General features: G+C 42.5%; 2 protein-coding genes across 10 annotated transcripts; one reads left to right on the top strand and one right to left on the bottom strand.

Annotated features, from left to right (window-relative positions):
- Positions 1 to 325: 325 nt before the first annotated feature.
- On the top strand, positions 326 to 18,070 carry LOC109215229 (tRNA-splicing endonuclease subunit Sen2-1-like). Of its 9 annotated transcripts, XM_019379249.1 has the most exons (12): positions 326 to 515; positions 954 to 984; positions 1,075 to 1,121; positions 1,744 to 1,835; positions 1,969 to 1,976; positions 2,074 to 2,145; positions 2,336 to 2,503; positions 3,857 to 3,952; positions 4,749 to 4,871; positions 5,717 to 5,837; positions 16,144 to 16,290; positions 16,358 to 16,449. In XM_019379249.1, exons 1-10 carry the CDS (start codon positions 496 to 498, stop codon positions 5,798 to 5,800), a joined length of 741 nt encoding a protein of 246 aa, XP_019234794.1. In that variant the 5' UTR covers positions 326 to 495; the 3' UTR covers positions 5,801 to 5,837; positions 16,144 to 16,290; positions 16,358 to 16,449. The 9 variants fall into 9 exon arrangements, with proteins under 9 accessions (XP_019234794.1, XP_019234797.1, XP_019234799.1 ...); XM_019379254.1 differs by lacking the exons at positions 326 to 515; positions 954 to 984; positions 1,075 to 1,121; ... (5 more) ...; positions 4,749 to 4,871; positions 5,717 to 5,837 and adding exons at positions 14,558 to 14,717; positions 17,503 to 17,570; positions 17,661 to 18,070 and having other exon boundaries at positions 16,144 to 16,869; XM_019379253.1 differs by lacking the exons at positions 326 to 515; positions 954 to 984; positions 1,075 to 1,121; ... (5 more) ...; positions 4,749 to 4,871; positions 5,717 to 5,837 and adding exons at positions 14,558 to 14,717; positions 17,503 to 17,570; positions 17,655 to 17,675 and having other exon boundaries at positions 16,144 to 16,869.
- Positions 11,186 to 12,241, bottom strand: LOC109215226. The gene is made up of 2 exons (XM_019379246.1): positions 11,533 to 12,241; positions 11,186 to 11,484 (listed from the first exon to the last, which is right to left on the bottom strand). The coding sequence occupies exons 1-2, from the start codon at positions 12,239 to 12,241 to the stop codon at positions 11,186 to 11,188; spliced, it is 1,008 nt and encodes a 335-aa protein (XP_019234791.1).
- Positions 18,071 to 18,227: the final 157 nt, after the last annotated feature.

Here is an 18,227-nt window from a genome sequence, read left to right as displayed (position 1 = left end):
AAAACAATAATTACTTTTTAATGACTTTGCAAAATAATTATTTTTCAATTACCAATTTAAAAACTGACTAGCTTGTGCTATTTTCACGTTAATTTTTACTCCGCATCACATAATATAGAATCCTCTGCGAAGATTCTTCTTTTATTTCTAAACGAAGGTTCAAGTTTCATTTTCCAATTTTTGTTTTTCAACAAAATAAAAGGTTCAAGTTTGGTCACTGCACCAATTTCTGCAGAGAAACTGTATAACAGAACAAGACACGTTTCTCAACTCCTTACGTATTCCAACATATAATATTCACTGCACCTAGCTACAAAAACTAACGTTTCTTTTCTTCTTTCTCCTTTCTTCTATACTCTTCTCTCTCTCTCACCACCCGCCACCTCAACCGCCGTCCCTCCGTCTCCTCTGCCACCTGAGTTACGTTGTTCAGCTACTCAGCTTCTTGAAGTAATAGCTGTTCAATTTCTTAACCAACTGACTTCGAAGTAGAGAATGGTTCTAATTAAAGAGTTGTATCCTTTTACTTCTTTTCCTTATGTTAATTTACCACTTTTCTTCCTTTACCGGTGCTTGTTTATGTTTATATTTTATCCATGCTTAAGTAATATTGATAACTAGATGATCATCAAGGCAATCCTAAATCATGCTTGCATGTACTAATCCAACGAAGTCAGGAATTTCGTGAAGGATATACGTGTGTATATATATATATGTCAGTTGTTTCAAAAGATGATGAGTTAAACTTTTAAACGTTTGATTCCCTATCAAGGATTTTTCTATGCCCAGGTCTCGGACCCGGGACTTCTCGAACCCGGGACTTCTGTTTCCCTTGTTGAGGGAAGAGCAGTCCCATCCGCTGCACCACTAGTGTGGTAAAAAAAAAAAAGCTCCATTTCATTTTGATGTTTCCTTGACCAATGACTTATTTGTCATTTGATGCTTCTCTGAAGTCGAATTGTAATGCCTTTGTCACTTGAAGAGGTACGCAAATTCAACAACTTTTTGAGGATAATTTCAATATATGTTGTTTTAACTGTTTGATGGGCATCAATTTTTGTATTGGCATTGTAGTATGAAATAGCACAGATGTATGTGGTCATGAAAATGCAACAACAGAGGTAACTTCAAATAGGCATAAAGTAAAACTTTGCTGATATCAATTCATTTCGCGAATTGCTCTATTTTGTTTGATTTGATTTAGTAAGTGGTAGTGGCATTAAGTAACAAAACTAAAAGGTCTTTATTTGCTTGAGAAGTTAGGGATTTTTCTCTAACAGGGGTAGGTTGCCTTTTTTGCTTGATTTAACAATTTGAGCCATAGTTATATCAGAATTATTAACTGGATGTTCTGGTGATCTTAGAGTACGTTTTTTGTTATGGAGGCATTTTTTTTTATTCCCTTTGATCCCCTTTGTTGGAGTATTGCTCCTTTGGTGACTCGAAACGACCCTGGGGTTGTAGGTGGGGGTGCGGACCATCTAAGCAACTCCCTTTGTTGGAGCTATTGCTCATTTGGTGACTCGAACCCACGACGCTGGGTTTGTAGGTGGGGGGTGCTGACCATGTGAGCAACCCCTTTTGTTGGAGCTATTGCTCCTTTGGTGACTCGAACCCACGACCCTGGGTTGTAGGTTGGGGTGCTGACCATCTGAGCAACCCCTCTTGTGTATGGAGGCACTAGTTATTCAAAGTTCTTGTACTGGCATGTTTTGTCCGACTCAAGTCACCCTACATTTGCAGCAAAGCTCCAACTTGGTTGACTAAATTTGCATCTCCTAATGCCCTTGTGGTGAGAGAGGAAGCTTGGAATGCTTATCCAAAATGTAGATCAGGTTCGTGTTCATACTAGCAAATTGCAATGCTTACAAGAATATTCTCTTTTAGTTAGCAATACAAGTCTTCGTTATAGTTTTTTACTAACCGATTTACTGGTTTCTGTCTGGAATACGAAATCATCTGATGCAGTTATTAAGGTAATAACATTCACGACCTTCCATCAATCCTGTACTTTGTGGAAGTATCTTGTGAGTAGTGTAGTATCAAAGATACTCAGTAGTTCTCTTTTTGCAGTGTCCGGGTTTTTCGAAGTTTATAATGACCGTTGACACCATCCATAAAGCTGATAATGGATACTCTGAAAATGTAAGTTTAATGTACTTGCTACAGTGCTCAATGCAGTTGGAATAATCATGCTTGTGGGAATTGAAATGTTGCAATTCGTGCCTGAATAGACTAATGACATCAGTTTTCCATTTTTATATATACAATTTCTTTTATAAAGGTTATTGTGATTGTTTTTATGACATGGACTTAAGAAGCAACGGAAATATAGGTGCACGGTCTGAGCAAGCAACAACTAGCAGCCAGGCAGGTGGAAATTATCGATATTGCTTCAGCTGCAAGTGATTATTGGTGTTACATTGTGGGAAGAAGCACCGTCGATTTGTCTAAGTTCAAATCTGCTAGGACTGATCGTGGGCCACTCTTAAAGGGCTGGAAGGTTTGTATCTCTCTTTCAATAACATTAGAGAGCTAGTGTGTCTCATCCCCTTTCTTTGAATGTATAGCTACTAGGACTTGGTTCTCTCTCTTGGGTAGGTTCTTGAGTTTGCAAAAATAGAAACTTACTATAAAGGGAGAAGAGGACTTGGCTACAATTGCAAACTGGATATCTTCGATTTTTATTGCCTACTTCTCGATTGCTACTTTCCATTTTTTGTTTACACTTAAAACAGATAGACTGTACATTTCTGAAGTTATTATATCTAACATTATTCAGTTCTGAAAATATGACTGATTTATCCAGACACATGAGTGGTCTAGCCAGAAGAAAAAAAAGTTTTGGTTTTGCTAGAAATAAAAAAGAAGATTGAGCAATCCTTGTGGTATCAGAAACCTCAATCTTGGCTAGCGTTTGGACGTAGATTTAGTTGAAACTTGAAAAAATAATTTTTGAAGTAGTTTTGAAAAATAATTTTTGGAAGTTGAAGTTACGTTTGGACATGCATTTTATTTGAAAAAAATTTGAAGTTTTGTGAGTGGGAGAACAAGTTTCACCCAAAATCTACCCTAAACTAGATTTTGGGAACTTGAAAAATAATTTCAGAAATTTTTCAAAAATAGATCATTAATCTATGAACAAACAATGTTTTCAAAAAAGATTTGAAAAAACGTTGCCAAAATGTATGGCCAAACGGGGCCTTAGAAATTGAGGGGAAAAGAATTGAAGAATGCCTATCAGAAGCTTCTATAAAACCTAGTAAAAGATATTATTGATGAAATTAAGGCCCCGTTTGGTCATGAGTTTTGCCAAAATAAATTTGGGATTTATTTTCGAAACTCATGTTTGGCCATAAATTTTGCCCATATTTTGGCCAAATCCCGAATCCCAAATTTCAAATCCCAAAATCAGCTATTGAGCTTGATTTTAGGGCCAAAATCCCAAACTTGGGAATTATATACANGTTTTCCTAAATAAAGTTGGAAAATAATAGTTTTGAAAACCGTAATGTCCAAACTACAATTTACTATCTTCAACCAAACTTCACCCAAACTCAGATTTTACTAAACAAATTTAGGGATATCTATGGCCAAACGCTAGCTAAATTTCCTTGAAACTCAAGTTTTATTTGCTTCCAAGTGGGATCATGAGGGGTTTTTTCCCTTGTACTGAAGTTTCAACTACTGTATAACTTTAACAAGCTTTTCTGCCTTTCATGTTTAAACTATGGACTACAGGAACTGAACGTTTGCTTCAGGGTTTGAAGATTTCAATAATATGCATTTCGACTTCTACTCGCCGACCTATATTAAGAAGAGTTCTATTAACTTGAGACTTACTTGGTATTTTCAGGACCAATGTAGTCCCGTTATGACAGCATACAAACTGGTGACAATAGATGTTCCATACTGGGGCTTTGGGGGAAAATTGGAGCAAGCTTTGATGGCGGTATGCATCTTAAATTATCCTCTAAAGATTCAAACTTAGAAGTCTTATCTGGTACATTTTCTGATTGAAACGAACCCAAGGCTTCAAAACTTGAGTCATAATTTGGACTGCATCATTTTCGTGGTTTTGGTGGAACCGATTCCATCAATACTGACTGACTTTATGGTTAGTGACCATTAAATTTGTGCATTGTGGCATATTGATATGTATTCTGCATTGTCTGTTGGATAGAAATTACAATATCCTGTGTGCTCTGAACAGTATTAGTGCACTAGCAAGTAGTTAAGCTAGTCCGAGCTATTAGAATATATGGTAAAATTGCTTTCTCTTAGAAACTGAAACATTCAGTGACTGTTGAAATACTGAGCTTCATATTACCGAGATAGATTGAAGGAGGTTAGAGAACATATTGAGATTAGAAGAAGTCATTTAGTTTCTTTTAAGGGACTTTCATCCTCAGAAAGAAACTCTTTAGAATGAGATCCTGGTGCATTCAGTGTTTGATTGTGGCAGATCACTAAAAATATTGGCCCAATTTTGAATGTTATGTACTAAATTTGACTGTTTAACTATCTGATAGTGTCATCAAGCAGATTGGCGGAGTACCGTTGCTGTAAGGGTTGAGCTGAATTTGCTTCCTAACTGCTTCTCTTGGTTTTACATTTAAAGTTCTCAATTTTGGAAGATTTTGAAGCTTCTTCAATTACGATCCCTGTCCTCTCAACCAACATGAGTAACAATATTATGTTGTTCTTCTCTTCTTTCTCTACCTAACCTTCATATAACTTTTTTTCAGGGGGAAAGGGCTCTTTTCCTGGAAAGTCATCGTAATTACTTTGCCTGGATTGATGAATGGTTTGGGTTGACGACAGAGATGATGCGCGAGTTAGAGCGAGAAAGTGATTATTCGTTGAATATGGTAAAAGTGGATTTTTGATATTTCTTGGGAATTTTTCGGTTTCTACTCCACATTGAGATAGCAAGTTATTATGTGTTTTTAAAGCCAGAAGCTTAATTTCTAGCTTTCCTAATGAGATATCCTTGAATGCCAGTTTTGCTTTTACATTTTATAAATCAAGCTATGCAAATGCACAGGGTATTAGTTTTAACAACATGCATTAGTTTAAAGCTCATAAATGTAAGTATAAACTGTGTAGTACTTGGTAATTGAACTACGGTTCAGAATCAAATAACTATAAACTCTATACTCCAAATGAAATGTGGATTGCAAATCCAAAAGATACTTAAGAATGTAAGCCATGTCTTTCTGTAACATGATAAAGGACATAGTCTACACAAGAATATATTCACTTCCTGAACAGTATGCTTAGCATATTTTAAAGTACTGACATTACTCACAATTCTTTTTGTCATATTTGTTGTACAATATCTTTTTCTCTAATATAGAAAATGTACCATCATGATTGCATAAGGCTTTTTGATCCATGATGTTTGGATGTTTGGAAGGGGAGCCTTGGCGGAAGGGGAGCCTTGGCGTAACTGGTAAAGTTGCTGCCATGTGACCAGGAGGTCACGGGTTCAAGCCATGGAAACAGCCTCTTGCAGAAATGCAGGGTAAGACTGCGTACAATAGACCCTTGTGGTCCGGCCCTTCCCCGGACCTTGCGCATAGCAGGAGCTTAGTGCACCGGGCTGCCCTTTTTTGGATGTATCGATGTTTACAGTACTTTCAGATGAATGTGCATTGTCATTAATGATTTAATATACTTATGATTCTAACAACTAAAACCATCTTTTTGATAGAAACTTGGCCAGCCTTGTGCAGCTGAGAGGAGTTGGATAACACCAGAAGAATCTTTAATTGGAGGCGAAAAGTCTATCGCATGAATTTTCCATCCACATCCTGCACAATTAGCGGTCTTTGGTATAGTTCCTCTCATAATTGGGCTTAAACATAAACAACTAGAAGATTACTGTTTGGCTTAAAAAGTTAACGAACAGTGTTTAAGCAAATCAATCAAATATATGGAGAAGAGGTAAATCGTAATCAAAGATAATCGACACTAGATAATGAGTAATCCTTTGTGGTTTGGTGATTCGGAGCAGTTAAAGGACAAAGTTGCGTGATAATGTTACAAAGATCCGAGGTATCCGTTTTTCAGAGAAAGAGGGAGATAGAAATTGAGACAGAGAGATAGAGAAAGTAAGTAGAAATGTTATTGATCCAAAATCCCCCATTACACAGTTGGGAACCCCCCTTATATAGCGGAGGGATTTCTCCTTTTTTCCTATTTACGATATAAAGATAAAATATATAAACTAAAGATAAAATGCACGTTACAGAGGGGCCGACGTGATTACATGGTCGTCCCTTGGGCCCGACCTTTGTCCACACGGCAGGTCGTGTCCATTTTGAGGACGGGGTTGGTCAAACTCGACCCTATACAGTTAGTCCCTCCGCTCGTCGAGGTCGCCGTACGATGTGTCCTTGATGGGCGAAATTGATGCCCTCGTTCTTTAGGGAGTTTGACCCCGCCAGGGGACCGTGACGTGACATATAGGAGGCAGTCATCATGACAGTCAGGCCGTCAAGGCGTGGCGCCTTCCCTGATGTGACATCGACAACTGCAGATGTCATCATTACGCATATTCTCGAGGTAGGAACTCAGCAATTCCGGCGCTTGGTTTCCCGCGCTGGTTCAAATTCTGATTCTTCTATTCTTGCGCTTCCCAATCCTTATAAATAGGGGAAAGGTTTAACTTAACCGGAACTTTTAACTACTTACACTCCCTTCCTAGGATATATTTCCTTTTTCCGATGCGTTTTTCTTGAGCGAGAATCCCCTTCCCTATATCGTGCATAGATCTTCCTCCGTTATCACCACCATGCCTAAACCTTGCCGCGGCAACGAGATGATTCCGGCAGCTGCACCATTAAATCTGCCCTCGCCTTCTGATGATGGTGCGGCGGAGGGAGAAGAGGATATGAGTCCTCTGACCGTGGAGGCGCTGCTGCCTCAACGCACCTCATCACAGAATGATTTTAGTAAGGATTCCGCCACTCCGGTCCCTGAGATTTCCAAGTCGTTGCAGAACCATCTGGATGATCTCCGCGTTAAGTATAATGTACCGGCATACGTAGAGATGATTCTGGCCGGGGAGGATCGTGTGACCGTTCACAGGCCAGGATTTTGCGCCTTTTATGAATACCCGTTCACGATAGGCTACAACCTTCCCCTCTTTCCGTTGGCGGAGGAGTTTTGCCGGTTTGATAATGTCTGCCCGGCTCAGCTTACGCCGTACACACTGAAGATGCTTCGGCTATTAACTACGTATGCGGAGTTGGCGGGTGTAGCGTTACGGTCCATCACCTCTTGCAGTTGTTCAGTGCCTGTTATATGAGGGGGACCATGGTACATTTACGGGGTCGTGGTACGAGGGGGTTGGTGGTTAAGACTGACGACCGGTCCAGCCGCGGGTTTTGGCGTAGGTACTTTTTCATCAGGACCGAGCACCTGGTCTCCAATCCCGTCGGGTTCCCGGAGAGGTGGAATCCAAAACGTAAGTGTCTCAGTCCGTTACGTATTTTTGTTTTCCACCGCTGCTGTTCTAACCCTTTATGTTGCAGCTATGGCTCATCCACCCCGGCCTGTTGCCAACCTTAGGGGATGGGTCGCTGGTTTGCTACCCCACGCGGAGGGGACCCGTACTTGGCCAGCTTTCATGGAGCGCTACGACCCAAAAGTCTCTTCAGGTAAATTTCCGATTTCTGTCGTGCGTAGTTCGTGATTTCGCCCACTCGTCCCCTCTTTATGTATACTTTTCCTTTTGCAACAGGTCGTGGGGCTTCGAGAAAAAAGGCGGCGCCCCCTGTTTTAACGCGAGCTAATGCCGCCTCAGACGATCGAGACATACTGGTCGAGCCCTCTCGAGGGGATCCTTCTTCTACCCCTTTGCAAGGGGCTACCTCAGCGACCATGGTGGTGTGGGGGCTAACGCCAATGGCACCGGCCCCTCACCCAGCGGACGAACCTTCTGGTGGCGAAGAGTCGCCAGAGAGGAAACGGAGGAGGCTCGAGAAGGGCAAGGCAGTTGCGACTGAAGATAGGAGTGAGGTGCGTCAGCCTCGACCAACTCCTAGGCGCGTGTTCATGGCCGACGCCATTCTTTCGGGGGGGGTCGGCTCAACGGAGGGATATCGCTCCAAGCGTTAGCCCTGCACGGGTTGTCGGGGGACGGCCATCGACCAACGTTGAGGGGCCTAGTGGTGTGGCAGAAGGGTCGGAATCCGACATTGCTCAGGGAGATGTCGACGAGTTTATGGGCGGCCTGACCCATGTAGAGACGACGACGGAAGGTTCTGACCGTCGCATTACAATTCCGGCGACTTTCAATCTTCTGTCGAATAGTGAGCAGGCCGCCTCGGCCTTTACTTTGCTGTGTGCTGCCCCTGAAAGCAGGACACTCAGTAGGGTAGGCGACGTGGAGCTGTCTCGCAGGGTGTCAGGCATGGCTTTACAGGTACTTTTTATTCCCTTCCTTTCGTGCTATTGTCGGGTGGGTTTGGGGTGTATTCGCTCACTTTTTCTCTTTTATAGACCCTAGTACTGGAGGTGGAGAGGGGACGTCGTGAGCGGAAGCGGACTGCCCTCTTTAAGAAGATGTTAAAGAAATATAGGAAGTACCGCTCTAAACATCAAGCAGAGTCTGGTAGGGGGCAGTCCCAGTCGGAGCGCAGGGGAGCCGAACTGGAGGAGGCGGACAACGAGCTGATGAGGGTTTTAGCCCGCAACAGCGAGTTAGAGGAGCTCCTCAAATCCAAAGATGACGAGCTCGAGTTGAGCCGGTGGTGGCGGCGAAGAACGCCGAATTGCAACTTAGAGTGGCGGAGCTGACTGCTGAGCTTGATGCCAAAGCGGCGGAGATTCACAGGCTTTCACGACCTTCTGCTTCCCGCCCTTCGCCTGTACAAATTGCGCGTTGTAATGCGCATGAGATGTGGATTTTTGCAGAAGCCAAGGTCGATGTGTACAGAGAGCTTCATGCTGCGGGCCGGGCTACCGAGGAAGAAGTCCAGAGACGAAGGGACGAGGCTCGTGCAGCTCGTGAAGTGTGCGGTTACGATTCCGACTCTCCCGATGGGGGCGGGCTTGCTTCCGACGATATCAACCATCTTGAATCCGGTTCGTGGTATAGTGATGTCTACCATTCGGGGGATGATGGGCAATCTTGACCGTATGTATATGTACGTTTTTTGTTTGCACAGTGTATTACGACCCGCTCGTGGGGGTGAATGTAAATGTGATTTTTGTTGTAATATAATTTTTCCTTTATTGTCTGTTTGTTCGTCGCATTGTTTCGTTTTGGTAGAGCCTTTCGTTTGTCAAGTTGTCGCGCCGTGGTTCCACTGGGGTCGACCTAATATCGCTGACCTTAGCTGTCAGGATGCTTCTGACTTTTGTCGAAGTAATGTCCGTCGAAGTTCGAACGAGGTCGAAGCTCGAGCGGGGTCGAACTACGTTATTTTGATGGCGAAGGCACTTAGCCTGAGTCCCAGTTCGAGCGAGGTCGAACTGCACTATTTTAATGGTGAAGGCATTTAGCCTGAGTCCCAGTTCGAGCGGGGTCGAACTGCACTATTTTAATGGCGAAGGCACTTAGCCTAAGTCCCAGTTCGAGCGGGGTCGAACTACACTATTTTAATGGCGAAGGCACTTAGCCTGAGTCCCAGTTCGAGCGAGGTCGAACTGCACTATTTTAATGGCGAAGACACTTAGCCTGAGTCCCAGTTCGAGCGAGGTCGAACTGCACTATTTTAATGGCGAAGGCACTTAGCCTGAGTCCCAGTTCGAGCGAGGTCGAACTGCACTATTTTAATGGCGAAGGCACTTAGCCTGAGTCCCAGTTCGAGCGAGGTCGAACTGCACTATTTTAATGGCGAAGGCACTTAGCCCGAGTCCTAGTTCGAGCGAGGTCGAACTGGTGTCAACTGTTTTCTTGTTTGCGTAATGGAGATCATGTTCATACAATGGAGATCTTTATTCATTCAATGGAGAATTCTATTCATACAGAAGAGAATTCTATTCATACAATGGAGAACAACGGGGATACTAGGGTAGTCCCTTCACCATGTTGGCCCACGTGGTGAACTCGTGCTTCTTGTTCCACCGGGTGTCCCCTTCGTCGCCTCGTTAAAAACCTTCCCGAGAAAACCCAATTGGGACAAAACTCGGGTAAGGAAAAAAGAGTACGACTCGGGAGACACCTTTCAGAAGTGGAATTGCTTGAGATGGGCGATGTTCCAATTGTTTCAGAGTAACTTTGCCTCCATCGTTTCTAGTTGGAATGCTCCTTTGCTAGTTGCCGCTGTAATTTTGTATGGCCCGTCCCAGTTGGTCCCTAACTTTCCTTCGTTCGGATCTTTCGATGCCAGTGTTTTGGCTTTGAGAACATAGTCGCCAATTTTAAGCGGTCTCACCCTGGCTTTCCTGTTGTAATATCTTTTCGCTTGTTGTTTTTGGGCGGCCATTCGTATGTGGGCCATGTCTCTTCGTTCCTCGACCTCGTCCAGGTCTTGTAACCTGCTGGCGTCGTTGTCTGCTCCACTGGTGTGTGAGTATCTCAGACTGGGTTCTCCGATCTCNTCGTCGAACTCAGTCATTATCTGTAGATTTCTGACTGGATTTTTGCATCTCTGCTCCTTGATTTGGTAAGTCCCAGTGACCTGATTCACCACGAGTTGGGAGTCGCAATGGAGAATGAGTCGTCGAGCTCCATACTTGATGGCTAGTTTTATACCTGCAATAACAGCCTCGTACTCGGCCTCGTTAGGCTCGCATAGCGTGTATCCATGGACGTCCTATGATGACGTTGTAAGCCGTTTCCTAGTTCAAGGTGTGGAAGGTGGTGTCCAGCGTAACTCCTCCCGCCAGGACCGGCAGTGATATCTCTCTATAGGTGCGTTCTACTGCATTGTTAAAACCCGTTAGTGTTATGCAATGCGATATTACTTTATCCTCAAGCCTCACTTGCGTGAGGACTCTCGGATGGATAATACACGCGCCGCTTCCGTCGTCTACCATAATTCTCTTTACATCAGTATCAGCAATGCGTAAGGTTATGACTAAAGCATCATAGTGAGGGAAAGACAAACCGTCAGCATCAGACTTATCGAAGGTGATACTATCTTCGAAGTCATCATACCGTTCGTGAGCGATTGCGCGCTTCAGTTTGTGCGTGGTGGTGAATTTGACGTGGTTGATTGTCGAATTATCACCACCACCGACAATCATCTGTATGGTTCGTGTCGGGGACGGCGGTTTTGGCGGCCCTTGATTGGTCGCGTCCCCTGGCGAAGTTGGCTCTCCCTTTATCGCTGAGCAGCTCCTTCAGGTATCCATGGTTCAGCATCCTGACTACTTCTTGTCGTAGGCCTATGCAGTCTTCGGTCCTGTGTCCCCGTTCCTGGTGGAACTCGCACAGGACGTTTGATTTTCTCGCACTAGGATCTGATTTCATTTTTAGCGGCCAGTGTACCTTCGTGCCTAACTTCTCCAGTGCGTATACTATCTCTGAGGGTGAGACACAAAAGTTATGAGCAGATAATAACGGAGGCATACCTCTTTCATTCCGGAGCGTAGCAGTATGTCGTTGCAAGGCGTCCTGGTGTCTCGGAGGAGGCGGGTTAGGGGCTCTAACGTAGGGCTGATGCCTTTCTCTGTTAAACCGTGGGAGTGGGTCCCGTCGCCCGTCGTTGCGTCGATCTCTCCTGGTTTCCGTCTGTACTGACGTTAGCCGCTGGGTCGGACCGTTAAGATCGTCCTCGTCTGCCCTTACCTCTGCACAGTAGGCGTTGTGGATCTCTTCCCACGTTGTGGGGGGATACTTCATGAGTCGGCTGAGTAGTTTCTTGGTTGCTTTCGAACCGTCCCTGCTCAAACCGTTTTGGAAGGCGGCAACTGCCATTCCCTCCGATACGTTAGGCAGGCTCATTCTCACTCTGTTGAATCGTGCCAGGAAGTCCCTGAGCCCTTCGCCTGTCGTTTGCCTGATCGCAAATATGTCGCTAACCCTTGCTTCGGCCTTCTTTGCTCCCGCATGGGCGGTAGCGAATTTGTCCGCCATCTCCTCGAACGTTGATATCGACCTAGCCGGCAGTTGCGAATACCATGTTAGTGCCCCTCCGGTCAGGGTTTCTCCGAACTTTTTCAGCAGCACGGACGGCACCTGCTCCTTTGACAAGTCATTTCCTTTCACAGCGGTTACGTAGTGGATCAGATGATCTTCTGGGTCCGTGGTCCCATCATATATTCTCAAATATGGGGGCATCTTGAAGGTTTTTGGGATCGGATGAGGGGCGGCTTCCTCGCTGTACGGTTGCTCGACGAAACGTCCTACGTCGCGTTTCGGCAGTAATTTTGGTGCACCGGGTATTTTGTCTACCTTTCCTGGTGCTCTTTCATTTGGTCACGTAATGCCTTATTCTCATTCTCCATTTCTTCCATTTTTCTTAGGATGGTTGCGAGCGCATCGTTGCTTACGATGATGTCTGTATGAGCGCGGCTCGTTCGCATAGCACCTGGTTCGCCGGCGGCTGCGGTAGTCGCTGCCGCTGGCGAATCGCTGGGGTCTCCCGGAGACGGTTTCTCGAGCAGGCCGCTCAGGGTGCTTGTCAGCCACTCCTCTAGTAATTTTTTGACTACTGGGGGTGTTTCCTTTACTGCGGGTGTCGAAGTCCCCTTCTCATGCAAGATGGTTAGATCTTCGAGTGAGGAGGGCGATACATTTTCCTCCGGAAGATTGCTCGGTGTTGCGTTTGAAGCATCTTCTCTACTGGCCTTGTTGAGGGGGCCCATCAGGTTGGTTGAGACATCAGCTATCATCTTTAGCTTAGCTTCTCTGTCTGCCATTTCTGGTTCTACTGAGTTTTTTGGGGGATAATGATCGTTGTTTCTGATACTCTAGATGTGAACTATGACTTTGATTATCGAAATCCCCACAGACGGCGCCAAATTGTTTGACTTAAAATGTTAACGAACAGTGTTTAAGCAAATCAATCAAATATATGGAGGAGAGGTAAATCGTAATCAAAGATAATCGACACTAGAGTATGAGTAATCCTTTGTGGTTTGGTGATTCGGAGCAGTTAAAGGACAAAGTTGCGTGATAATGTTACAAAGATCCGAGGTATCCGTTTTTCAGAGAAAGAAATTGAGACAGAGAGATAGAGAGAGTAAGTAGCAATGTTATTGATCGAAAAAAAAATCCTTCCTTTACACAGTTGGGAACCCCCCTTATATAGCGGAGGGATTTCCCCTTTTCTCCTATTTACGATACAAAGATAAAATATATAAACTAAAGATAAAGTGCTCGTTACAGAGGGGCCGACGTGATTACATGGTCGTCCCTTGGACCCGACCTTTGTCCACATGACAGGTCGTGTCCCTTTTGAGGACGGGGTTGGTCAAACTCGACCCTATACAATTACCGGCATACTTATTAAGGTTTTAGGATGAAGTTCCCGGTGATCGATATGTATAATGTCAGCTTGTTCTTGGCCTAAATGCAGGGACTCTGATAATATTTTTTAACAACCAGCCAAGTCTTGTTTTCTAAATATTCATTCTTTACGGAGGTGGATTATTGATGGAGTTGTGGTGGAAAATGGAAACTGTTGTGAATATAATAAGCCTCCTATATATACATAGTGTAAACTGTATATTGTGTAATCTAGAAGAATTTAATTTGACTTCTGGTTTATATATCTTTGACATCTGTAATTTTCTTAGGCGGGGGGATATCAAGGCGTCCTTTAGTTCCAATATACAAGATGCACCTTGGATTTAGAATGAGATTTACAGTAGCTTGTAATTGTTTGGTTCCAATGCAAGATGTACCCCGGAATCAAAATTTCAACCAAAACATAAGATAAAATAATTTTACATTTTATTTCGAGATTATTATCTTTATCTCTAATACCGAACAATCCCTAAGATTACAAAGAAGAGGATGACTAATACAAAGAGTGGTGTATAACTGAAGTGTGGCATTGGTAATGTGGTTTTATCTCCTGATTCTTGCATAAGCAATAAAACCAGATAGTTATAACGAAAACTAAATGTCAGACTTTAATACGAATACTTGTGCAGTTTTGGAGTTATTTACTTAAAATGATCATCTAAGCTATTGAAATAACGTAGTCGAGTCACCAGACCTTATAGAATTATACCGGTGGTGTTGGGTTGAGTCACCAATTAAGGTTGTGATTTGTTGGTGTTGTTGTGTCACCAATAAAAGTGATGTGTCACCAATAAAAGTGATGGTGGAGTGGTAAGTACTCTTCATTTAACCAAAAGTTTCGGGTTTGAGCCTCGTTTTTGTTAGGAAGCGTTGTATTTCCTAATTTGAAATTTTCCGACCCGAATCTGAATTTAGTTGGGACCCAATATAAGTACCGAACATCTAGTGGAAAACTAAAAAAACACATAGTCAAGTTACTTTGAACTGTAGTTTTTTTCTGGAATTTGAATGGTGGCAGTTCAGACTCTAGTCGTAATTTTTTATTTCGTGTTTTAGCTAAAAAAAAAAAAAAAATTGTTTAAATTTTATTTCTATATTAAAAAGCCATTAAAGTTTGAAATGATGGCTATTGGCTAAATACTAAATAGGGGTTAGTCCATTGTTTCCTCCATTTCTTATGAGCCCAACTAGGTGCCTCATCTCCCAACCAAATCCCCGACAACGTCCACGGCTGACTGCTGATCCTCTTCCCAATATTGCCCGGCATTTCCTCCAATCTGTTGCGGTTCGTTCTCAAACCCTATAACTCTCTAATTTCTCACCATGTTCTTTCAAGACAGGGTTAATTTCGAGGTACTTTGCAATTATCTGAGCGAATGAAGTATTCAATGTCTTGCTCTTATAGCTCAATTGGGTAGAATGGCTTCATTTTTATGCTCAATTCTTGCGTTTTATGTCCAGAATAAAACATTCTTCTCTTTTTCTTTTTGGGGTTTTGAAGGGGAAAAGGGAGAAATTTTGAATTTGAATTGTTTCCATAGCGGCAACAGCTTCCCTCTTCGTTTTCAGCCTGAAATATCCTTTAACTGAACAAGCTCCACGAGGTTTTAAAATGAAGTTTTAGGAGTTCAAATATATACAAACAACAACAACAATAAAAAACCCAGTTTGATTTAGGGTAGTGTATATGCAGACATTACCCCTACCTCATAGCGATAGAGAGGCCGTTTCCGATAGACCCTCGGCTCAAGCAACAGTTAAGATATAGCAACCAAGTAGCAACGAATAGTAGCAACAATGTAACATGGTAACGGACGCGAATGGCACAATATGCAATAATAAAGAAACATAAATAGGAAATTACAAAAATAGTCCTAGTAGTACTGGTCAACCTAGGAGGAACACACTACTATCTGTCAACCTACAACCCTAATTATCGACCTCCACACCTTCCTATCATGGGTCATATCCTCGGTAAGTTGTCATGCCTAATTACCTCTCCCCAATACTTCTTAGGCATACCCTTCCCTTCCTTAGACCCGCCATGGACAACCTCTCACACCTCCTGGTCAGAGCATCTATGTCTCTCCTCTTCACATGCCCGAACGAAATGTAAATAAGTTGTTACATATAAAAAGTTTAAATTGCACACTTTTACTGAGAATATGGGTCACTGATTGTTGTATCACATATTGTTGTGATTCTAATTTTAGTTGTTAATCCTATCAGTTATTTACTCTTTACATATTCCGAGGGGTGTGGTGGGATGGCAGAGATCCTCCTCCGTTGACTAGAAGTCTCGAGTTTTAAGTCTAGAATATGAAAAAAAATTTGGGGTGGACCCCCTCCTTCTTAATGGATTTTTCTCCAGCTTCCTTGGCTAGAAGTCTTGGGTTTTAAGTGTAGGATATGGAAAACCTTTAGGGAGGGAGCAATTTGCTCAACCCTTCTTAGTGGGCTTTTCCCTATGAATCTGGATTAGTTAGACCAGTAGTTTCGGATACTAGATACTTCGAGCAAAAAAAAAAAAAAAAAGGTTGACATGCTGTGAATCTATCTCATCAGGTCTTATCATGCACTTTTTATGCATCATTGATTGGTAAGATATACTAACTTAAATCTTGGAACATTGTCAAGAGAGACTTTACATGCCTATGGTCCACTGTACTACTCCGTTTTTGGTTACAGATTTTACTTTGTTTCTTTAACAGTTATAAATAGGAATCTGGCAGTTGTAATGGCACCAAGGTGGAAAGGAAAGGGTGCTAAAGCTAAAGCTCTTGCAGATCCGATTTCAGAGATAGTTTCCCAGCTTCAATCTTCTCTAATCCAATCAAATTCTCGAGGGCTGCTCTCTGGTATGAGTTTACTTCTTAAAGCAGATGTTGTACAAACTAACCTCCTGAATCGCGCATGTTTTGGTAGGCCAAGAGTAACAGCAGAAAATAATGAACAATGGTTTCAACTCTGTATGGAGGAAGCTTTCTACCTATACTATTCTCTAAACTGCATCAAGATTGTAAACCACAATGGCTGTGAGCAGAACAGTGATGAGTTATGGAAGTATATGACATCCAAGAGGGAAAATTTTCCTGTTTTATATAAAGCTTATTCTCACTTAAGAAGTAAAAATTGGGTGGTCAGATTGGGGTCTCAGTATGGAGTGGACTTTGTCGCCTATCGTCATCATCCAGCTTTTGTTCATTCTGAATATGCTGTGCTTGTTATGTCTGCTCGAAATGGTAATACAAATGGTCGCTTGAGGGTTTGGTCTGACTTCCAGTGCACTCTTCGACTATGTGGAAGTGTAGCGAAAACGTTGCTTGTTCTTAATATTGTCGAACAGAAAAAGCATGCAGCTTCTCCATCTTGCTTGGATGGTTATGGTGTTGAAGAGAGAACAATCACAAGATGGAGTCCGGAGCAATGTCGTGAAGGTAAGACAAAATTTTAATCTGACCCAACTTGACAATAGATTGACTGACACAATATAGAATTATAGATTGAGTAATAGAACAGCATGGACAATGAGGATTCATATAGCTGACTACAACCTTTTTGGAATTTAGCGCAGTTGTTTTTTGTAGTTGATAAGTAATTGGCTGGCACATACGAGTTGGTATCATAAGATTTGATTCTGTTAGATAGTTCTAAGTTAGCAACTGCAATATGTTATAGATTTATATTCTTTATATAGGATCACAATCCCCTTAGTTGTTGTACACGCTCGGCTATCTTTAACGTTCCAAAAAAGTTTAGATTTTGCAAGTGTTCAGTACATTGTTGTGCATTTTGTTGTGCCTTTTGAAATTGGACATCTCTTTAGAAATCCTGAAGACTGTGGCTTGAAGCATAGGTTCTTTGATATTTTATTGGAGTGCCTTCTTATTTGAAATTGCTTCAATTATCTAAGTTGCCATTGGTAGTCTTTGGACCAGTTTCAAGCTTGATATTTGACTTCAATGTTTTTTTAAAGTTTAGAAAGTAATTACTGGTTTGAGAATGTAGGTTGAAGATACTATGAAGCATTTTAAGTTTTACTATTGTTGTGCTATATGGAACGCCTGCAGTTCCCGTCAGCTGAAGATTTTTCTAGTAACGATATTGTCCAGGCCAACTTGCTCACATCTTTCACCGGGTACCTACAATCTCCCATTAACGCATGTACCTTTTAACTATGTCCAGCAAGGCTTAGGTGATAAAATCACCTAACTTTTTGAAGATGCAGATGGTTCATGAACAACAACAACAACAACGACCCAGTAAAATCCCACAAGTGAAGGGGTCTGGGGAGGGTAGTGTGTACACAGACCTTACCCCTTCCCCGAGGGAGTAGCGAAGCTGTTTCCGATATACCCTTGGCTCGAGAAGACGAAAAAAGATAGTATATCAACAGATGGTTCATGAAATTGGTAAGATACATCATTTTGCGGAGTGTGTAATTCATACCTAGGAAAATGTACATAATGTAGCCTACTAAGGAAATAGTCTCAGCTAGGCATTTGAGATGGTGGAAGAATTCATAATCTGCAGCATTGTCACTATACAAACACACTGCTCCACTTTGTTGTGTTTCCATTTTGTTTCCCTTGTAAGACATTAAATGAAAAGGATCGTATTCGAGTTAGTTTGTGCGCATCTTGACGGTTCCACCTGTACTTTCTATCTCCCACTAGCACTAGTTCGGGTAATTCTGTCTACTAAGACTTAGGTAGATGAGAAGAAATCATCAGCCATATTTTGTCTCTGCTAGAACTTAAAGCTTGACTTTCCATGGTATTTACCCATTTCATTG

Source organism: Nicotiana attenuata, unplaced genomic scaffold (genome assembly GCF_001879085.1).
Source record: "Nicotiana attenuata strain UT unplaced genomic scaffold, NIATTr2, whole genome shotgun sequence".
Lineage (NCBI taxonomy): Eukaryota > Viridiplantae > Streptophyta > Magnoliopsida > Solanales > Solanaceae > Nicotiana > Nicotiana attenuata.
The sequence above is the reverse complement of the archived record's forward strand: the minus strand, read 5'-3'. Positions and strand labels throughout refer to the sequence as shown.

Coding starts and splice junctions, on each gene's coding strand:
- LOC109215229 (XM_019379249.1), top strand. CDS start 496: ATGGTTCTAATTAAAGAGTT. Junction 2,146..2,335: donor ATAATGGATACTCTGAAAAT/GTAAGTTTAATG, acceptor ACGGAAATATAG/GTGCACGGTCTGAGCAAGCA. Junction 4,872..5,716: donor GTGATTATTCGTTGAATATG/GTAAAAGTGGAT, acceptor TCTTTTTGATAG/AAACTTGGCCAGCCTTGTGC.
- LOC109215226 (XM_019379246.1), bottom strand. CDS start 12,241: ATGCCCCCATATTTGAGAATATATGATGGGACCACGGACCCAGAAGAT. Junction 11,485..11,532: donor TACGCTCCGGAATGAAAGAG/GTATGCCTCCGT, acceptor TCTCACCCTCAG/AGATAGTATACGCACTGGAG.